This window comes from Diadema antillarum, unplaced genomic scaffold (genome assembly GCF_040938485.1).
Source record: "Diadema antillarum isolate AM-2024a unplaced genomic scaffold, OU_Dant_1.0 seq00001234_RagTag, whole genome shotgun sequence".
Lineage (NCBI taxonomy): Eukaryota > Metazoa > Echinodermata > Echinoidea > Diadematoida > Diadematidae > Diadema > Diadema antillarum.
This window is the reverse complement of record NW_027272022.1, coordinates 1023318-1045375: the sequence shown is the minus strand read 5'-3', so window position 1 is coordinate 1045375 and position 22058 is coordinate 1023318. Positions and strand designations below refer to the sequence as shown.

At 39.4% G+C, this 22058-nt stretch overlaps 2 protein-coding genes across 2 annotated transcripts in view; one reads left to right on the top strand and one right to left on the bottom strand.

Moving 5' to 3' along the window:
- LOC139745096 (gamma-aminobutyric acid receptor subunit alpha-2-like) overlaps positions 1–10057 on the top strand; it is a 107614-nt gene extending 97557 nt beyond the window's left edge. The window contains exons 6-9 of the mRNA XM_071655517.1: positions 4327–4482; positions 5799–5951; positions 8402–8625; positions 9737–10057. Of these exons, the coding sequence (XP_071511618.1) occupies positions 4327–4482; positions 5799–5951; positions 8402–8625; positions 9737–10057 (854 nt within the window). The remainder of the gene's footprint in view (positions 1–4326; positions 4483–5798; positions 5952–8401; positions 8626–9736) is intronic.
- A 2055-nt stretch (positions 10058–12112) lies between these two features.
- Positions 12113–21471, bottom strand: LOC139745128 (uncharacterized). Its single transcript, XM_071655548.1, has 7 exons — positions 21259–21471; positions 18092–18385; positions 16849–17026; positions 16143–16247; positions 14521–14705; positions 13435–13678; positions 12113–12417 (listed from the first exon to the last, which is right to left on the bottom strand). The coding sequence occupies exons 1-7, from the start codon at positions 21469–21471 to the stop codon at positions 12113–12115; spliced, it is 1524 nt and encodes a 507-aa protein (XP_071511649.1).
- Positions 21472–22058: the final 587 nt, after the last annotated feature.

The following is a 22058-nucleotide window of genomic DNA, read 5'->3' as shown; positions in this document are numbered from 1 at the left end:
TTTTGTTCTTTATGGCACACACTGTTTGAAATTTAGTGTTCTAAATTTGTCTCTCTCCTTTTTCGACTTCATGTCAAGTATTATGTCACGTGATAGAACGTCATAGGCTTTGTACTGAAACGATGTTTTCATTTACTTCCTGGGGACGTGGAGTGGGGGGGGGGGGGGTATGGAATGAAAATGGGGTGACACATAAGAGAACAGTGCGCTACTATCCCTGACTGGTCATTTTGTTAAGGGCATGACAGAAACCCAAAACAGTACAGATGGCCGCGTTCAATTCTCGCAAAAAGCGCGGGATTGCCTTCCAAAATAAATAGAAAGTGACGCACAACGGTGTCTCCTCTCTCTCCCTCTCTCTCTCTCTCTCTCTCTCTCTCTCTCTCTCTCTCTCTTTCTCTCCCTTTCTCTCCCCTCTCTCTTGCTCTCTTCCTCCTTTTCTTTCTTACTCTCTCAATTTGTCTATGTCTCTCTCGCTTATATTATGTGTGTCTGTCCCACTCTCGTGCTATAACTTCCCTGCACTCTCCACTTTCTCTAATACTTCTTCTCTCCGTCCTATCTCTCTCCTCCTATCTCCTTCTTTCTCTGTTATGACTCCCTCCTCTCCCCTCTCTCTTTCTCTTTCTCTCTGTCTCTATATCTTTCTTCATATATCTTATTTTTCCCTTATATACTCACTCTCAAAATATCTCTTTCTTCACCTCCTACTTTAAGTAATTCTGTTTTTATCTGTCTCATGCCTTTTCCTTCCTTGGTATATTTTCATATACTTTTGTATTCCTATATTTCCCACTTGCATACCACTGCACTTTTCCACAATATTCCCCATCTCTGATCGTTGTTGCCATTTGGCCTACCGTTGAGAGTATCAAGTCACTCAATATTCTATATTGGTTTCAGTTTGGGGGAGATAAGCTTTTGCGGATTCATTTTTCTTTCATTCATATTTCCAATTCCATTTTACTATTTTTGTATCTCCCATATTTTACAAGTCTCAGATATGAACGTATAACCTTGGCAACCAACTTTACATTTTGAAAGGTAAAAGATTCTTTCTTTGTGATGGTCTTGAGATCTTTGCCTTGATTTGCCGGATTCCGCAAAAAAAAAAAAAAAAGTTTGAACCAAAAGAAAAATAAAGAAAGATAATAATAAAAAACAACAACAAATGAGTTACACTGCGAGTCGTCTTTTCCGAATAGTCATATCTAAAAAGAAAAGGCAAATAGAATACAGGTTGTTCACCACCTAGGAAGTTGTACGCTCACATTCACCATCAGGAATTCCCGCTTCCACTATAGCTGGTCATCTGCGATAAAACGACATTGTTAACACATCGCAGGTTTTGTCTTTTAGAAATCGTTGCCATGGGTCTTTGCACCCACTGTACTTCAGTGCTTGAACTTTGAATAGTCCTTAGCTCACTGCGTGACGAATGATGTATGTCAAGCCTACTGTTTTCACATATCCACGCCTCATATAGAATCGGGAATAATGATGAAGAAAATTATAGGAAAATACACACAGAGACCCCCCCCCCCCCTCCTAAAAAGGATATAAAGAGAAGGAGAAGAAAAAGGTTCATAGAAAAGAATGAGACTGGGTCTAGTCTCTCTCAACAACCTCCTTCATGTCGTAATTGGAGTTCTCTGCAGCGGGAAAGAGCTGTCCTCTGCAAATGTCAATCATGGCATGATAACGGTTACCATGGTTATGCTGGGAGGAGGATTTCTTTCAAACTGGTCCAGTCAGTGGTATATGAGGTAAAGAAACACATAAGTTCTCCCTATCAAAAGTCGCAGTTATTTGCAGGACATTTAAAAAGAAAACATTTTCACTTGCCCTTGTGCAACCAAAACTGCGGAAATTGCAAAATCTTGTGAGTTAGAAAAAAAAACTGGGGCAATTCTACCGTTTGGGGGCATTTCTACTATTAAATTTGGTATCTTTAATCACTGATCGGCGTGTACCTGAATGAGGTCATGTGCACAAAGAAAATGAGAACAGAATGAAATGCTAGTACATCAAGCCTCGCGGAGACACAGCTTTTACAATCAGCAAGAAAAGTAGTGCAACGCCCTCGATTTCTGTAACAAAAAGAGTGTCTTCTTTATACTGGCTCCACAATCAGCCAATTGGACGCAAGAGATTACATCGTTAGGGGTTGACCCACTACCAAATTGACGGCCGTATTTTTTGATAGTTCGTCGAACGTTCATGGCCGCTGACCAATTTCAATCATTCGTAGCAGAAAATGGGGGAAAGGGGGTTCAGCTGCGAATGTGTAGATTCCGAATAACGCCCTCGAGCAGCATAAAGCTTTTCGACTATGATAGTGCATCTAAATCTAAATCAACGTTTCTACCTAAACAACAACAACAACAATAATAATAATAACAACAACAACAACGAGCAATACACATAACTATCTGTCAGTATATACATGATTTCTATAATTTTTTCTTTGGATGACACCTAAAGGAGACAATTAATATGGTTATATGGTTAAGAAATTAAGGACACACTGTGCGTTAGGGACACAACTTTGTGTCTCCTTAACGTTTTCAAATTTATATCTTATCCCATTCAACCCGTGCCTTACTGCTAACAACATTAATTTGCATTATTCTATGCACCGTTTCCAAAAATGCAAATGATTAAGGGGGGGGGGGGAGATAAGGAGAAAGCGGGAGAGCGAGAGGGAGTACATCAAGGTACAATCAATGTTACTTGAACCAGAAAAGCAGGTTGAAGAAGAAGACTGATAGTCCATATGTTTGAATTTTGATGAAAATCACTAGTCATAATGATTAAACATGATAATACTATAATAACGATTATCATGCTATGAAATGCCAACACACAAAGACTGCGGTAAATGTGTTTATCCAATGGAGATTGGAGTCGGTAGAGTATAAAAAACAGGGAGAGGGAGAAGAGCTCGCATGTTGAAGTAGATGGACGAGTGATGCGGCAGGACATCCTGCCCACTCCTGCGACGCCACCTCATTCCCATTATCTCCCATCTCTTGGCCAATCAATCAACACGTACTTTGGATTGCATTATGACAAGGGTGATCTTCTCAAACCTATCATCGTGTCCTGCCTGGAACTATGGTACCAATAACCTTAGCCCTAGTTTTAGATGAAGAAAAGTTCACTCTCCCCCCTCCCCCCTTCTCTCTCTGCCGTCTCCATCTCCCCCCTCCCTCTCTCTCTCTCTGCTATATGTTTCACCCTCTCTCTGCTATATGTTTCACCCTCTCTCTGCTGTATGTTCTCTCTCTCTCCTCCTATATGTTTCTCCCTCTCTCTCTGCTATGTGTTTCACCCTCTCTCTGCTATATGTTTCCCCCTCTCTCTGCTATATGTTCCCCCTCTCTCTGTTTTATGTTTTCCCCTCTCTCTGCTAAATATGTTTTTCCCTCTCTCTCCTATATGTTTCTCCCTCTCTCTGCTGTATTTTTTTTCTCTCCCTGCTATATGTTTCACCCTCTCTCTGCTATATGTTTCACCCTCTCTCTGCTATATGTTTCACCCTCTCTCTGCTATATATTTCTCCCTCTCTCTGCTATATGTTTTTTTCTCTCTCTACTATATGTTTCTCCCTCATTCCTTCTGTTCCCTCTATCCTGCTCTGTCTACCTCGTCAGATTTTCTCCCACTATAATCGCTTCCATTCTCAGATTTTCTCCTACTCTTACCTCTTGATCAATTCTCCAGTGAAGCCCCACTTCCTACTCCATACCCCAATGATGAGTTATATTGGGATGTAGGCATGCCTTGCAGAGGGAATAGTATTTCCCCCAAAGACTTGGAAATGATGAAGAAAACGGCCCAAAGGCCGAAAACCAGTCTACCCGATCGACTACAATTGTAGTCTTCTATTCCCCCTTGATTGTTTTCATTGATTGCAGTCCTACACGAACTCCAAGTTTACGGTTTCTTCTCGAGTGCTCCGTTTCTTTGCTTGATGTCGATTTATTCTCCTTTTTTTTTCTTCATTTTTTTTTAGCATTCGCTCATGAAGATGCATATACAAACGCATAAGTATACGGATGTATGTTTACACACAAAAACATACATACATATACAACACACATACAAAATAATTCTTTTTTTTAATACAATATCTTCATCTTTATTGCTGTCAATAGTTACATATTTCCCAACATTTTGTCTTTAAAAGTAACTTGTTGATAGCAGCAAAGCATACACATGCATGTATCCATGCTTGACCTTGATACATCTATCGATATCTGCCAGGTGGCTCTCTGTTCATTGCGTGCATCACATTACTCTACACTCTCTATTTTCCTCCAGACAGTTACTCGGAGAACGACGTCAAGTACGTGTGGAAGTACCCATCCGATGCCAACGCCTCACGCTCCATAGAGGTCTCCGACGAGCTCCGGTTAGCCCAGTTCACACTGCAAACTTGGAAGGGATACCATCGGGTTAAGACGTCCAAAGCAGTCGGTAAAGAATGGTTGTGGAGTGTCTCGCAGGCAGCTCGGACCTCTTCCCGCAGCTTGCCTCACCCTCCGACAGTGGCAGTTCAAACAATCCCACAGCAGAATTAAAAAGTCTTCAAACTGGCTTAGTTGAACTATGACCAGTCCTTTTTGGCGGACGCTTTTTAAAGCTTATCCCTCTGGTTGTTGCGTACTAAGATTGTCTGATTTGTTACAAGTGAACGTAGGAGATCACAATGCTGATCTATCTGAGAGATTCCATACAATTTCGGAAAGGGCCTAAGTTTGATGCAAACATTCTTTCATATCATACGGTCTTCAGCATACCTCTTTTTTTCAACAAAATAATTTTACTGCTGAAAATCAGACAACAAACAAACAATCATAATATATAAGTTAGACATCTATCGAGCCAACACGTTTCAGCAATGGGGAAAAATAAAGACGACTAATTTTTCGAATTCTCATACCCTCCCCCACCCCCATGCCAAAGCGCCTGATTAAGGTGAATTTATCCCTAGTCTGTTCCTTTAGGTAAACCTCATAGTGTTCTGTTGTTGACTTAGTCTACTTTCCTTTCTATTTGTTTTTCTCATCTGACGGAACGAAGTAAATTAGAAACCTAGATTGAATATCACTTGTCCACATTGGGTTACTAAGTACCACCTGCTCTTTGTGGCTCTGTCAGTGTTTTGCCATGAAGGCGTCCTACCTTTTTGATACAGTACATCAATGTATTTACGTCCTTTTTGCATTTGAACCGGACGCTGTTTTGCACTTAGCACGAAATAGACAAGCTCACCTGATTGAAATTCCTGGAAGCCAGGGACAAAAGAAATCTGAGCATGAGTTTAACAAGCTTATGCAAGTCTTATTGAAGGTGGCAAAATGGCCTCCTTTTCATTCTTGTGTTTTTCCTTTGTCTAGATTGGTAAGGGAAGTATGCAGCCCTTTTGATTTCATGTTTCTCGCGTAATGTGCGAGTACTTTGTTGTACAATCTTCGAGAAAGATTTAGTTGTGTCCTGTAGGCCCAACTGAGAATACCCAGTAGTGTTCAATCATCATCATTGTTTTATGTTTCCCATGTTCCTGTTGAGCTGTTCAGGACGAAAAATACGTAGACAAAAATAAAATTTTATGAAATCGATGATCTAGATAAAGACATCGTGAACTTCAAGAATGAGGCATTTCAACAAACAAACAAACAAACAAACAAACAAACAAACAAACAAACAAACAAACAAACTCTTCTCTCTCTCTTGCCCCCCCCCCCCGCATTAATGGCATTCTCTTTTTCTGTGTCTGCCTTTATTTCAAGGAAATCGAACCATGCTGACAGTGGACTTCATACTCGCCCGCCACATCGGATTCTTCTTCATCCAGACCTATTTTCCCTGTGTCATGATTGTCGCCCTATCCTGGGTGTCTTTCTGGCTAAACCGTGAAGCCACTCCCGCCCGTGTCGCCCTAGGTAAGAGACATCAGCGCGAATTATTGTCATTTGACAATCTAGTAGTAAAGCGCCGTGTCCACAGTCAATGGCATCTTGGAATAGCAGAGCTAGGGTGACCGTGACGTTCTTTACGTTCTTTATTCCATTCACCAATAACTCGCCAAATGAGGCTTCGCGACCGTGAGTGAGCTCGTCAATAACTCCATCAAAAAGTCGTACTGGATAAACGAAAACAACCGAGAGAGAGGGAGGGTCAGAGAGAGGAATGGAGGGGAAAAAAAGAACGGAAGACAAAAGCCAGGAATGAAAGCAATCATAGGTATGGAAAAGGCTTAAACTTTTACCTCCACATAGATTGCGGGTGTTAAATTCGACTTCTATGTCGTACTGAAATCTCGCCACATGAAGAAAGCAGATGTCATATTATGACGTTCTTCAAAATCACAGTATCTCCGATATATTGCTATCTGCCACAATATTCATACATGATGGTATCCTCGGTTCCCTTTAACCCTGTGTGTGATTTGAATGATGATTTGCACAGGAACCCCATAGCATTGTACACACTGTCGAAAGTCCCTTGCACAGAAAAGCTTAATCAAGGGTTAAGGCAATATTTATCTCGACAAACTTTCATTAGTGATATAAAGATACTCTGTAGAGAAATTGCTATCACAAGAAAAGGAGTAAAATAGACGTACAAAAATAGAATATCAGATGAAAGTAGTCTGTCGTGAAGAACTCAAATTCACATTTTCAATAAGAATACTTTGCCTATGCAAACAACTATAGATGACTCTATATTTCTATACTTTACAGTTACCTCATTTTGTTTGAAACTTTTTTTTTTAACAAAATAGAATTCGTATTGACTTTACATCTCGATGCGGACGATCTTTATTTCTCTCACGGAGACGGTTGCCAAATTGATTTCGTGAGAAGCCTTTCTACGACCGGCTGCATCACCGCGACAGAAAGCCTTTAGGGACTGTTACCATTTACTACCTGGACAAATTATAATCGAAAATAAACACACATCAAAAACATTTGAAGAGATCTTTGTGCCCCCTTCATCTTCTTTTTTTTTTAATCTAAGAACACAAAATGGAAAAAAGGAGGTTAGTGAGGGAATATTCGTTATTGATTCCCCACCCTCTTATTTATTTTGCTGCTAATCGGAAGTTTTATCAATTGCATTCTTACCTGAGCTCCACTGTTTATAACTTCTGGTGTTTGGGGATTTGATTAAAAAAAGAAATGGTGCGACCGAAGTGCGCAAAAGGAGGAGAAGAAGAAATGCTACCTCTGATGAGAATTGATTTTTGAGAGCTGTAAAAGGTAGCTTTTGTACGGACTATTGAGTTTCAGTTGATTAAATCTGATCTTGCGAGAAACACAACCACACCAACGATGAATCGTAAAGAAAGAAGGGAGGATGAAAAGGACGCAAGTGAGACAATAGAGAAGACTGTGACACCCACTGGCGAAGATGATGATTGATTTCAGATTTTTGGGCTTGGTGGCTTTTTTTTTCTTCTCTCAGGCAATACATATCGAACTGTTACCTTGTTTTTTCAGCATACGACTACAATTTAAGAATCTACATGTGAGTTTATTCATTCAAAAACATAACGAATAAAACAAGCTGCTTTTCAAGAAAGCTCTGTTTGTTTGTTTTGTATTTCCGTCATAAACATACATACATAATTTATATAAAAAGACATCATAAGGTAAAAAGAAAAATGATAATGCATAAAATGTAACATGCATACATAGCAAATCAATGATATGACACATCGTTAACATACGATTTTTGTTCTCGTCACGATTAGATGTGACGGTAACCGATAGAATAATGCCAAATAAACGACGATTTAACAACAAACGCTGAGAAGAGGCTTTATGAGATAACTGTCATTATTAGTGACCATTAATGTTCTAATAAATATACATGGAAAAATTGATAATGTAAGCCCCCAAATAGCTGATGTTGATTATTTTCATGGCAGATTAACACAATATTTTGTTATCTACATTCTTTCGACAGTGTATAGATATGTCTAATGATAATCTCACCGTTTCCATGGTGATGGTAGGTTTTTTGTTTTTGTTTTTTTTGGGGGGGTCTTCCGTTTTGTTTGTTATACATGCTTGTTTTCCATTTGCTGACTAATATTCACTAGTATTACTTCACAACAGCTTGATCCCTTATTCTTTGTCCAATAAATGTTTAACAATTTTTTTTTCTTCAAGTTTTAATTCAAGATAACTGAGCGTCGAGGATTTTGCAATGTTGTAAAAGATTCAGGAACTCCTTAATGGCAATTTGAAATCTCTTAAGATCAAGTTTATGCAAATAGTACAGGTTGGTATTGAGACATGTCTTTATTGTGTCGCATAGGCCTCTCATGCTGTGCTTGTTTTGGTTTTCACTGTCGATCGCTCCCATTTCAACCATCGTACGACAGGGACAATGACCACGCTCACGATCACCACGCTTGGATGGAGTGCCCGTGCTGTGCTGCCCAAAGTCGGCTACGCCAAGGCCATAGACTGGTTCATCATTCTCTGCTTCGTCTTCGTGCTGGGCGCAGTGCTCGAGTTCGCCACCGTCAATTATTTCACGAAGCGCCGGACAGGCATGCTACCTGGCATGGCTGACGATGAGGAGGATGACCTCGCACAAGCTCAGGTAATCAATGACCACATGGAGATCGAGGTTTGCACACTCACTTACTCCTCACAGACGTGGACAATGGTTTGATATGTAACGCCAACTGTAAGCTATGGTTTGATATTGGATGCTCATAATTTCATTGCAAACAAAATATTGTAGTAGTAAAGTCACCTGTAGTAGCAGAAGTAATAGTAGTAGTAGTAGTAGTAGTAGTAGTAGTAGTAGTAGTAGGTGTAGGTGTAGTGGTGATAGTAGCAGTAGTAGTATGAGTAGAAGTAATAATGATAATGATAATAATGATATTGATATAGTAATTGTAATAATAATAATGATAATAATAATAATAATAACAACAATAATAATAATGATAATAATAATAATAATGGTATCAGGAGCAGTAGCAGCAGCAATAATAGAAGATGTAGTAAAATTTTCCCTGACGATGGTAGCAACATGAACTGTTATCAATATCAGCATATCAATACAGCATGTAATTTTGTACCGTATGATAAGTTACCATGATTGCAAAAATAGATATTCCTTCTCAAAACTTCTAATGCAGTGAGTGTTGAGTACATTGACCAGAAACAAAAATTTCTGATACTAAAATTCGTCATAGTAACGCGCATTGACAGCCTGTTTATTATGGGGTATTTTGTTCCCTGATGTAAGTAAACAAACAAAATTGTGTGAATTGACAAGATAACCGGCAAAAAGAAGTGTTTTATGAAAATGAGAGTTAGATTAAAACGTTTCATTTCCGTTGATATCTCCTACTGCTATACAATACATGTCATATTGATCCCTCATGCTTTTGTTATCCTTACATAATACAGTTCCTCTATCACCTTAGGTTCTACTTGTTGGATTGTTCCGTTTGTTTGTTTATTTATTTATTTATTTATTTATTTGTTGCAAAGTTTGCGGCCGTTATTTTGCAACATTGGTCAAACATAGTAACATTAATTCATGACATGAGCCGTCTAACCAAATGAGTAATCATTATTTAGTGTCGTTGAATGAAGTCTTATATCATCATTATACTTCTTGTCAAGATTGTCACTGGGGCCGTGTCGTCGACGGGCGCTTAACTAGAACTTCACGATCCATTCATTTCTCTTAGCAGGTTGAAAAAGTGGAAGCTACTCTCATGCGAAAGAAGAAGAAGCGATTCTCACTCATCCGAGGATTCACGAGGTACCAGGTGAAGGTGGCTCGGACACCTTCGGACGATGATCGGAGATACTCGGATCACGAAACCACGCTATGCAGCGACGCCTGGAATTGCATCACGGGAAACGCCGAATATCGCAACAGTAGACTTCGGCGGTGTAAGGACCAAAAACCATTCAACAGTGTCAGCAAGATTGATGAATTTTCCAGGATCGCATTTCCTCTAGGTTTCATCCTCATGAATGCGCTATATTGGTGCATTTTCCTGCTTTAATACCATGTGTTTAATTTTGCAGCTATTTTTGGTATAATTAATCATATCCCCAGTTACGACTTTGGTGTTACACCTAGGCATTGTAATCATAGGATTACTAAGTGTGTTATAGCTATTCAGTAGAAAACTCTTTGTACTATTATTTAGCTAGGATTGGGGTTTGTCATTCCGAGTATCTGAAGCAAGCAGAAGGGTGGTGAGGACTGCACTGTAACACACTCACTAGTCTACTCTTTCCGCCATCACTTCGAATTATTTTTCAAAGTTTTCTATTTCATGTGCACAGTGTCGGAATCGTCGTTAATTTTGTCGTGCATAAAATCAAAGCAGTTGTCATCATCAGTCTCTGTAAATGACGCCCGGAAATGACGACAGTTTGGTATTTTCTGTTCTTTTCGATAAGTTCGTATATTATATACGGAATACGTGATGGACACAGGCTGCTCTCCATTCACATGGAGTTAGTAAGAATATTTGTAGTGTATCAATTTGTCACGGCACATTAGTTTTTCCTACTTCTGCCATGAATACATGCACGGTGTATTTTATGATTTCTTTTGGCGCACTGGCTCTTAAAATTCCTGTGTTTTGCTACAATGTCATTTTGATTTACCACGGACGAGATTTCTGAATTCCTTTTCTTGTTAACTTGTCTTCGTGAATATTTGTTGTCCGCATGATAATGCATTGTATGCGTCACGGATCAGCTCGTTGACTCCATGGAAAGTATACATGAGTCAGCCTACACTGAAGACAGCTGTTGTACAAAATGTCATGCCGTCGTATTTATTGCATTAAACCGGGGTTAAATAATATGCATTTATTACATCAAGCCACGGTTAAATAATATGAATTATAGTGTACCTGCGATACTTCAGATTGCTTCGTCAAAGAATAAATATTAGAATGCTAGAAGAATGCAACAGTCAGCCATATCTCTCCAGCCAAACACATAATATTTACCGACCTTTGCAAGTTCTCGCAAGGGAAGGGGAGCATGAACTTTTGATAGCTGTGGAGATGAGTCTATTCGTTTGTTTCCGAGATATTTAATCTGCTGCCTTGTTCCAAAGGAGTATACAATATACAAATATATCTCACACCCGTTGTTGTACAAAATACCTATATCCTACTCCTTTAATTCACGCATGTATACCTGCATGTATAGCAAACGATTAGGTGAAATGCTCGCTTCCCATCATCTCAATTTGATTCTTAGTTTGCGTCCAAATAGTGAATTGAATATGACTGTACGTGTCACGTGACATGCGGTATATGCGACACATATTATTATAAATGTTCCATTTTAAGATTTGTAATAAAAGATAGTGAAACGCGGAGTGGAAGAAGTCATGAAAAGACGTATTTTCTTTATTATGTTTTATTTAAAATGTGATTGGTTCAGAAGTATGGATGCAGTCGAGCCGTACCTAAAAAAAAAAAAAACCTGATGAATCAACGAATTCACCTACGTATATTCCATTTTTTTTTTCTTGTTATCAAGCCCACGCATGAAATTGGACATTAATTTCTAAAGAGGTAATTTGTAGAGTAATGTGATACTTGCCTCATCCGGAGAAAGGGTTTTTATCAATCAGAAGAATGTAGATATGAAGGATTGACGTACCATTATGATGTTTCGTTAAAAAAAAAAAGGAAATTAAGAAATAAATAAAAACAAAAAATAGAATCATTCTTTCATCACATCTTACATAAAAATGCGTATTCAGTTATACTCTTCGGACTTCATGGACATATATCATACTTGACATGATGGAGTTCGAATTTAATCCCCTGTAGACCTCTTATAGTTTTCATAACTAGTATGAGATCGTAACAAACCCAGAGCAGATAAGGATTTTTGTCTGCTTTGCCATGACAAATAATACCTTCGTTGAAATATGTCTGTAGCTTTCTTCCAATCTTCTTCAAGTGCCAATTATTCTCAAATGACGTCCACAATGGTAGCATGATTTCGTACAATGATAGAGCATGTTATATTGCACGCAAGCCATTCGAGGAAGCTCGTGGCGCTATTGCCTGTATCATTTTAGATTACTTCGACGTGGATTGAGAGTTTTCCCGCCGTAAGATGAGGGGTACGTCTTCGATGGTTGTGTTGTTGGGGATGTGTCGTCTGCTGGCCAACTCCTTCACCAGGTTGCGTTTGTAAGCTCGCCATCTCTTGTCCACTAGGTAGCTAGAGAAGGTCTCCTCGTAGGTAGGGAAAAGCTCTTCGACCTCGGTCTTCATCGGTCCCAGACACTTGCCCCGCTGGTGGCGCATGAAGGCTACCCTGGACACTAGGATGCACTCCACCTTGTTAATGGCGATGAGGTGTGTCTTGCGCAGGTCCTCACCTTTCGAAAGATGGAAAGAAACCATAGAAAGAAAACAAACCATATAATTTTCAGTTAGAAAGATACAAGTACAACTGTACATAAGTTTGAGAATGCTTGCCTTTTTTAGGTCTCTTAAGATGCAAGATGTTGTACAATGGTAGTGTCGCGGCCCCGCGGATTGCGCACTGCGCTTAAAACCGAGAAATTCTAGAGTTCGAGTCTTGCCACAGCACTTGTGTCTCAGAGCGAGACACTCCAACTTCTCGCCCCTATCCACGAAGATGACTGGATCCCAGTAGGAGCTGAATGTTAAGTATGATTGATATGATATACTGGAGTTTAGCACATGTGCATGCAGAAAAGTGCGAGCCGGGCTGGATTACTCCCCACTGTACTTCACTGAAGGCTTGGTTTTGATTTCAGTGAGTTTGGTGATGTTCTGTATCGATTTGAGCACCCCAACTTTGTAGAATTGAGCTTCAGCGTTAAACAAAAACTAAAACAAAAAAGTGCATATCACATAACTAAGCTATATATAGTTCCACACACACACACACACACACAAAAGAAAACAAAGCCGCAACGATTGTTACCTCCTCCATATTCCACCCACCATGCACCCGGTCATTGCAAAACTTTCCACATACTATTAAGGCCGCTCTAACAAATATACGATAGTGACCTTCAGTCAATGGCTATATACGTTTTATATCGGCCGATTTCACTTTACTCTCATAATTTTAATTCTAAAATGGATTTTCTTCACCTTCGTTTGGACTTCCCATTAGAGTCATTATTTGCTCCCATTTTCTTTGAACCTTCTTATATCAACAGCTAAAAAAAGAAAGAAAGAAAGAAAGAAAGAAAAAGATACACAATCAAAGGAACGCGTTTCATTGGGACAGGATGAAAAATCTGTTTCAGAAATTGATTTGTTATCAGTTCTGTATGTTTCCATCAAAATTAGAAGAATGTGGAAAATATCAAATAAAAAATAATCGTATCTGCTGGATACAGCTTGTCGCTTTCACGAACCTACGCCAAAGAAGTCCCCTTTGCCGATGGTGGCGATGTGCAGGAGCTTGCGGACCAGTCGCTGGTACTTCTCGGGCTTGAAGTCGGGAGCGACGTCGCGATCGGTGAGGGGTGGAGGGGTGAGCTTGACCCGGCCGAACGGGAGTCGGTTCTCGAGCAGCACGACTTCGCGAACAATCTTCACATCTCCAGAGTGAATGAAGTAGATATGATCGGGAGCTCCGACAATATTGCTGAGTATCACCTGAACAGGTAGAGTGGTGGTACATCTTTACATCCATGTACATCTATCCATGACATCAGTTAAGCAATTACCAACTGATGAAAGCGTGTAAGTAGTGACCAAAGAGTATGAATATTATACCTTCTATATTCGTTCATGTCGTTGGTGGTGACTATTAGTCACTGTTACTTATTTTTAGTTGTTTTTTTTTTTAGGCGGGGCTTACTGTTTGAAGCATACGAATGGCGACTTGATTTTCTTTTTTAATGAATGTGCTCTCAAAAGATTCCGGTCTTTCTTGCAGGGCAAAGGTGTTTACTATATTATATTACCGACAGAAATCAAGGTACATTCTAGTTGCCTCGGTGTGATCATAACATAGTGTGTATAAACAATAAAGGCGAGAAGAAACATTGTCCCTCATCTTGTGTAAAATCCAGAGTCTATCCAAAGGGATGGTATACTCTTGTTTGAGAAGGGGCTTCAGGTTTCCAACTTTTTTTACTTTGTCGCATAAATATGAAATATGAAAGAGCATACAATTCCAAGAGGAATTCAACGTTTATTTGAATGATATTGGTTTCTACATGGCTGAGAAATCCAAAAGCGAAGAGGTTGTTTATTAGGACCACTTTGTTTTTACTTTGTGTGTTGATATCTCGGCCATTCCAAATCCGATTTTTATTAACTTTGATCTCTTCTTAGAATTGTATGATCTTCAATATTTCATGAATAATTTCTAATTATCTCGAAAAAAAAAAATAAAAATCTGATTCCTCCATTTCAACCTAAACTATATCACCCCTTTAAACTTTTGGGGAAAAAAAACCCGACCATGTGAAGTTAAGTGGGTGGAGACTCACACTGTTTGGCTGGTATTCGATCACCTTCGATCTGTCATTGGTTGAACGCAGCTCCTCTTCCGTCCAATCATTGAACGTCTGTATAGAGCGGAGGGCATTCATCCGTGAATCCCACTCCTGTTGGTAACTCCTGCGCAGAACCATGTCGAAATCTGGTTTGTCGATGCGCAGGAATTCCGAGTCCTCTAGAAGAAGCGAGATATCGGTGTCGTTATCAATCTATCACTTTTTTTATTATTTTTTTTTTGTATTTGTATTAAGTTCTCTGTGTGTGTTTTAGTTATTCCCAGATGTGCTTCCTTAAGTTGGTTGGAGAAGCCCAAGGGCCATAGTGATTTTGATTGCTTTTTCCAACCCAGCAACCTAGGCGAGATCACCAGGGACATCTTGCACCCATGAATTACGCTTGTTTTGTTTGTTTGTCTGTTGCTTGATCATTCACTAGTATTGTCTTGCAAATGCCGAATGAATAATAACGATAATAATGATAATGATGATTACTACTACAACTACTACTACTACTAATGATAATGATAATGATAATGATAATGATAATAATAATAATAATAACAATATTAATAACAATCAATATTTTTGAGGTGACATAAAGCATAACCTTGTAACAAAGGCTAGGAAACCTGTTTGTGTGATTGATGTGACTGTGTTTGTGAGTGTCTATGTGTGAATGAGTGTGGATTGTGTGTGTGTGTGTGCGTGTGTGTGTGCGCGCGTGTGTATGTATGTGCTTGAGTGTCAAAGTAACAAGATGTTTATCCAATGAGGAAATACCAAAGTGGGCTTAGAGAGCAATGTGGCTATCAGAAAAGGCAGCTATAAACAGCTAGTAAGAGAGATAAGTCCTACATCTGATTCTGGACTTCACCCCTGGTCCTACACAGTGAGAAATTTTTCCATTCTTTCAAGACGTTAAAGGGGAAATCCATTCCAAATATAAGTTAGTCTGATAAGAAAGAGTAAAATATTACGAGTTAAATTTTGATCGAAATCGGATGAAAAATAAGGAAGTTATGACCTTTTGAAGTTTTGCTAATTTTTGAGGAAACAGTTCTTGAACGGTCAATATGAATAATTATGCAAATGGCAAAGTGAGCATGTCATCCCCACACAACTTGCCATATACTAGTAGTTTGTACATTCAATTTTGAAATTTCCAGTTTTTCATTCAAACGCAATTATGCCCGAGGCTCAAATCCTGATATATCTAACTGATCACTATTGTGAAGTTATTCAACCACGAATAACATATGTTTCAGACTTCAATGACAGAAACATTGAATTTTCGTCACTTTTTGTACATGATCAACGGAAAATTGTGAGGGTATGACATGGTCAGCTCACTCATTTGCATGTTCATATCCACTGTACAAGAACTGTTTTGCATAAATTAGCAAAACTTCAAAATTTCATAACTTCCTTATTTTTCATCCCATTTCAGTCAAATTTTTACCATTGAACTCGTAAGATTTTACTCTTTTTTATCAGACTAACTTATTTTTTGGACTGGATTTCCCTGAAAGAGCAATGGCTAATACCACTGGCACAAAAAGAGAACATGAATCAATACTCAACTAAATTATAATGATTAAAAAAGATTACTTTACCTTTACATCGAATCGTGGCTGTTCTTTTCGTGCCGTGTAAGAGGGCCAACTCGCCAAAACTTGCCCCAGCGTGCGTCTCGCCCATCTTCCGGGTATTTGTTTCTCCTTAAAATGAAATTGAACAACAAACAAAATGATACACAAATAAACAAGAAAACAACGTGCTAACGACAAAAGTATCACTGTTAACAATAACCAAAGCATAATCATAATCGAAATGCATATCTATTAAAGATTATAGCTACCTTGACAATGTTGTATTTTTGGGGGGCCATATTTTTCTTTATCTTCATATATTTTTATGGCCAGTATAATATCTCACAAGTCTGAAGAAAGCAGACCCATTACATCGACGACAAAAAAAAAAACAAAAAAAAAACGCCAACAAAGCAAAACAAAAGAAAACAATACGAGTAATGCTTATATTATCAGCATCAATGTCAGCTCAGGATTTGGTCCTTTGAGATTCACTGAGTTTGTGGATGTCCATGGCCTGTAGACATGACGTGGCGCATTTGGACAGATCATCATGATAACATATCTTTTGCAGCGCAGAGTTCATAACACAAACATTTTCAAAGAGTATATCTCGACCCACCTCCCCTCATCCTCTTTATGAAGGGGAGAAAGTACTCTTTGCGGCATTTTATGTCTCGTCTGTCCGAGATGAAATGCGGTGGAGGCAACAACGTTCGGCATCTCTCACCGGTTCGTTTATCAGTCTCCGTGACTTCGATGATGACGGAACCCGACAGGATGAAATAGAAGGCGAGTCCGGGGTGGCCCTGCCTCACGATGACGCGACCTTCTTCGAAGGTATCGTAGTAGATCACGCCCACGAGCACGTGTCTGATCGTTGACGAATATCTGTCGAAGCATTTCAGCTATGGTATAGTAACATACAGAAAATAGGTGTATTGAGAAGAAAATTATTCGCAAAATAGGTGTGAACGTTTTAATCTGCGTTCAGATCTTTGATGAATCACAAAGTTTAATTGCATTTATATTAATTGATGAATTTCAAATTGTGGAATTGTGGTTAGATAGATCACAAAGAGGAGAAAGTTAAGATAACCTTTAGATGCAACAGTTGATAATAATCTCGTGGTCTGCGTACATCAATATTTTGTATCTATCTTGTGAAACAAGGTTTCTTCATGTAATATCCATATTCGTGTACAGTGTTATTTACCACTTGATTATTTTGTCATTTTATATCAGATTGTAATGTTTGTGAATATCTATTTCGAAATAAATGTAAAAACTTATCTGCACACGAAACAAAACAGCCAGTATACTAATCAGATGTTAGTCAATGTTAGGTTTGCATGAACACATGAAAAGAGTGCCGGATGATTTCATTTAAAATTCTTATTCAACTACTATGGTGTATGATACCAAGACGTATACATTGATCCGCTTTTGTTTGTTTTTTGTTACTGTCTAAGATGGCTGTTTCCAATGTCAATGCAATTTAACTCATCGTGTTTAAAATTCATAATGGATCTATCCCGTGCTTACATTCGTTATAGATAAAGGGCATGGTATGATCTTTTATCTGCTGTATCAACTTCAAAGCTGGATGGCTTTTATGAATATTTTTTTTTCATAAATAAAAAGACAGCTTTTATTGAAACGTCTGTCTCCTCTTTGTATCTGTTGAGTAATGTCTGTTTTGCACAGTCTCATTAACCATGATACAAAAGTGTCCTGAACGACGAAATGTCGAACGACAAACAAGAATTCAAAGTCTATTATCATAATTATGCTCAGCTCTACAAAAGTCTCGCGACTAATCACGTGTAATCAAAATCAAGAAAAACAAGGAGTCGAAGCATTAGACTAAAGATATGGGGGGGGGGGGGGACCACATGAGCCGACATGACGCTTCGATCAAAATAAATATTCAGCAGGAAAAGAATTGAAATCCATCCAGTAGAGGCTCGTACCCTGTCCACAAAGCCGAAGAGGTAACTAAGCTCCTCAGGCGTCCGCTCCCACGAGTTCTTCCGCATGATCTTCTTGGCCCTGTGCGGAAGCGATCTTGATCCCACCGACTGGACGTTGGATTTGAAGGCACTGACGTCGAAGGTGAGGGTGTTGTCTGCCTCGCCCTCGGTCTGGCGGATGGTGAAAGACTTGGACTCTTCCTCTTGGGTGGATAACATCTTGGCCCACTTTAGGTTGTGCTTCACCGTGTTGGCGATGGCGCGAAACCGCTGGAGTGGCGTGCGCCCCTTTTCCTACGTGTGACCAATAATGGTAAAAAAAACCCCCAAAACAACAACATCAACAAAAATACGATAGTAATGAGAGTCACTTTGCTAGTTTGTGTACCTATGAGAAGGTGTTGGTAATGTATTGAATTTTGATTTTGCGCCTTAATGACTGCCCTGGAGCGAATTGTAAAATGCAGGCAGAAAACCTTGAGACACTAAACGGCGGCATTCTTACGCAATCCGTATAGAAAACCGGGCTTGAATTATCTATTGTCCGCCCCAGTCTTTGAACTTCGAGCCTCGACCACACTGGAAGAATGGTTGGTGTCAAGATTCCTTTTCAGCAACGGGAAAAATCTGCCCACAGGTGTATTGAAACTGCCATCGAAATTCACAACCTATTGTATACCGAATAAATGGAACTCCGATTGTGGTTTCGATCAGGGGTTAATTCCTTATTATGCGGCTAGGTTCTACCTGATCGTGGACACTTTATCCGGACAATAAAGAGTTTGATCTTCACGCGCGAGCCTTTTTCAAATTCCCTATTATAATGTGGTTGTACTATTTTGGACGCTGTCCTATCTAGATTTAAAAAAAAAAAGCGGCTGGCAAGAAAAGACTAGGCTACTGGGGTCATTCATTTTGCCGCTGTCCTGTCTAGATTAAAAAAAAAAAGCGGCTGGCAAGAAAAGACTAGGCTTCTCGGGGTCATTCATGCAGAACATCCAGGAGTTAATAAAAGAGATGCAACCCCCGGATGGTCGGGCGGCGTCGGCGGGGCGGGTCCTATACCTGCTTTGCCGACGGGAACGGCATTTCTCTCGATGCAGGAGTAGGCAGATGACATCATTTCCGGAACCCTGTCCCCTTCCTTCCGATGTATATATATCATTGTAAATATAAAAATAAATGTAATTTTGTTTTTTGTAAATAATTTAAAGTATTTTAGGTTTTTATAATTAAATTTCAGGCATATCTGAATAATTATATTTTTTGGAGCAAATTGCCCACCCGGCAGAGAGCTCCACAATCTAAAACAACAACAACAACGATGGTCGGGCGGAACTCTCCTTGATGGTCGCCATGAGTGGACGTGCAGCAAAAGCACCTCACGCAACCCACAGACACACCCATCACTGCAGATACAACCCACCCGCACACCACCGTCACCATCAAGACCATCACACCCCTACCAACACCCAGGAACACACAAAAACACCACCCCCTACAATCCCGACCGGACCCGAGAGAAAAACCGCCCCTGCAACAGCAACTCCAACAAGCACAGCAGCAAGCAAACAATTATTTTATTAATCATCCCTACCTTACCATACCGGCAATACCAACCTTACCAACATAATGATAAAATAAGCAAAGTATCTATAAGATAGCCCCAACTTTTCATTTATTCACCGTTCTTTAATTAAGTTTGATATATTCTACATTAAATGTTTTATTTTCATACATTCCATGTACATGCTTCGCCAAGTCAATAATAAAACTCAATGTACATTTTTCTCCAACAGTCATACGTTTTGTTATCTGTGATGTTCTTTGATGGCTTTCCACCTTCGTGTACATGTGGATTGAGTGAATGCAGCAATATTAGTAGAATAGTATGGTAGTTACGATTTTTCAAGTGTCTGCACAGTTACTGCTGGATGAGAAGACTAGGCTACTGTAGTGCATGATGTTACATGCGTACCACGATATAAGGAAAATATAAAGAGAATTTGACAAAATTTTACATTTTGAAAAAGTGCACATTTCCTCGACTCGTCAGTGACGTATGTTAAGGGTAATTATCATTCCCCCTTGCCTTCTGAAAGAGGGAAGTCAAGTGTTCTCTTATTACGCGAGAAAAGTGAAAATATGTTGAATTTCCTTTATTGTTTTCTTTATATCGTTGTACACAAGTGACATCAAGCTGTAGTAGTCCTCTCATCCAGCAGTAATTAAGCAGAAACTTCAAAAATTCATAACTTTTAAACGGATTGCCCGATTTTCGTCAAACTCTTGCTGATGTGTACATCAATATTGCTGCATTTACTCAATCCACATAATCTATGAAGGTGAACTTGTCCTTTAATAATTCGAGGGTGCTAAATTCGAATCTGGAATGATGCAATGTTTACTTCCCTGGACGTTTCGAGATATTCAAGGCGACCAAGATGGTACCCATGCAGTGTGCAAAGTATTTGTTCTTTTGTATTTGTTCGCATGTATGCAAGTAATTTCAGAAGAAATGCTGAAACCGTGTGTGGAATATTTTGGTTACATGTTACAGAACTAAAGTCATTTTCTTTAGATCTTCTTGTTGTCAATACCCGGGATTAAAAAAGGGGGGAAAGTATAGTATCGCATAAAAAGTTAGCAATTAACCATCTTGCGCACACCTTTTGTGCATAATTTTGTTTGCCAGGTTTTGTACCTGAATGTGAAATCTTGCGGATTAAATATAGGCTAATGCGTGTTTCCGCGCCCTTAATAGCATTTTACACTTAAAGAAGTACATTTTTTTTTACTGATTTTTGAGAGCGTGTCCTTTTCCTATACACACTAACAATTACTGTCAAATATATAACTAAATACTATACGTGTTACACGGGAAGGCCTACTGCACGCTGCTTGTTCGGTTTGTTGTGAATGAGGAATGATGAGGCTAGGACCTCACATTCAACTGGACCCCAGAAGACCAGCTTAGTGTAGCTGAATATGGGCTATCCAGCCATCTTCACAGATTGAAAATGAATAATAACAATAATAAATGCATACTTAAATAGAAATGCGATCGCGCGCAAAACTTTTGGGCGACACGGAGGATGGGTATACAAAACCATCCCTCCCTAACACCTCGATTGCAAGCTCTGCGGCAATCATTGATTGATACGGACCTTGTCTTCCTTCTCCTCGGCCGTGCCACTTCTCCTCCCTTCCTCGTCAAGACCCTCTTCTGCAGACGGGTACTTTTCCGCCTCATCCTTGAACTTGCTCCCGATTTCTAGTCCGTCGGCGGCGGCGGCCATCCGCCTCTTTCGCAACTCGGGATTCATTATAATCCGGATGTCTTCGTCGTCATTGTTGAAGGCGGTTTCGTCGTCTTCCATTTTGATGAAGTTAGTGTTGATTTATTTCAGTGTGATGAGAATTGATTGCCAGTGGCCCCTTTGTTGTGTTTAATCAATCTATTTGTCTGTCTTTGCCGTTCGGTTGTAGCATTAATATCAAACTCTCTGATTGCAAAAACAAAACCATTTGGATAAAGTGAAACAGCGATTGTATAGTATCAAGGTAAATTATGTAAAATGCTCACTTCCTACTAACTATAGTACATTGTACTGAGTTGTGATTCATCTTTGTAGCAGATCACAGTGTGGTTACCAGGTAAGTCGGACATGCGCAGTAATTAAATGGCTCTACGCGTTTTCTTTGTGACGTATGATCACCAAGGCGCATTTCATATAGGTTGATCCCGCTTCCCACTTTAGGATGTTCAGAATCATAGCTACCATAAACGATTTTCGATGTTAGAAGTTAACCCCTAAAGACTGGTGAAATTAAATAGTTCCTCCATGCTCAGACTGAGGTCGAACCCACTGTTGTTAGCAAAGGCCAGGGATGGTGCCATAAAAAAAACAAACAACAACAACGAAAAAATGCATTTCGCTCCATGGAAGCTCGAAAGGAGATACTA

Excerpts from the sequence above, each read along its gene's own strand:
- LOC139745128 (XM_071655548.1), bottom strand. The coding sequence starts at position 21,471 with ATGGAAGACGACGAAACCGCCTTCAACAATGACGACGAAGACATCCGG. Across the intron at positions 16,248-16,848 it reads GGAGACTGATAAACGAACCG|GAGAAACAAATACCCGGAAG; the intron begins GTGAGAGATGCC and ends TTTCATTTTAAG. Across the intron at positions 14,706-16,142 it reads AGCCACGATTCGATGTAAAG|AGGACTCGGAATTCCTGCGC; the intron begins GTAAAGTAATCT and ends CGCTTCTTCTAG.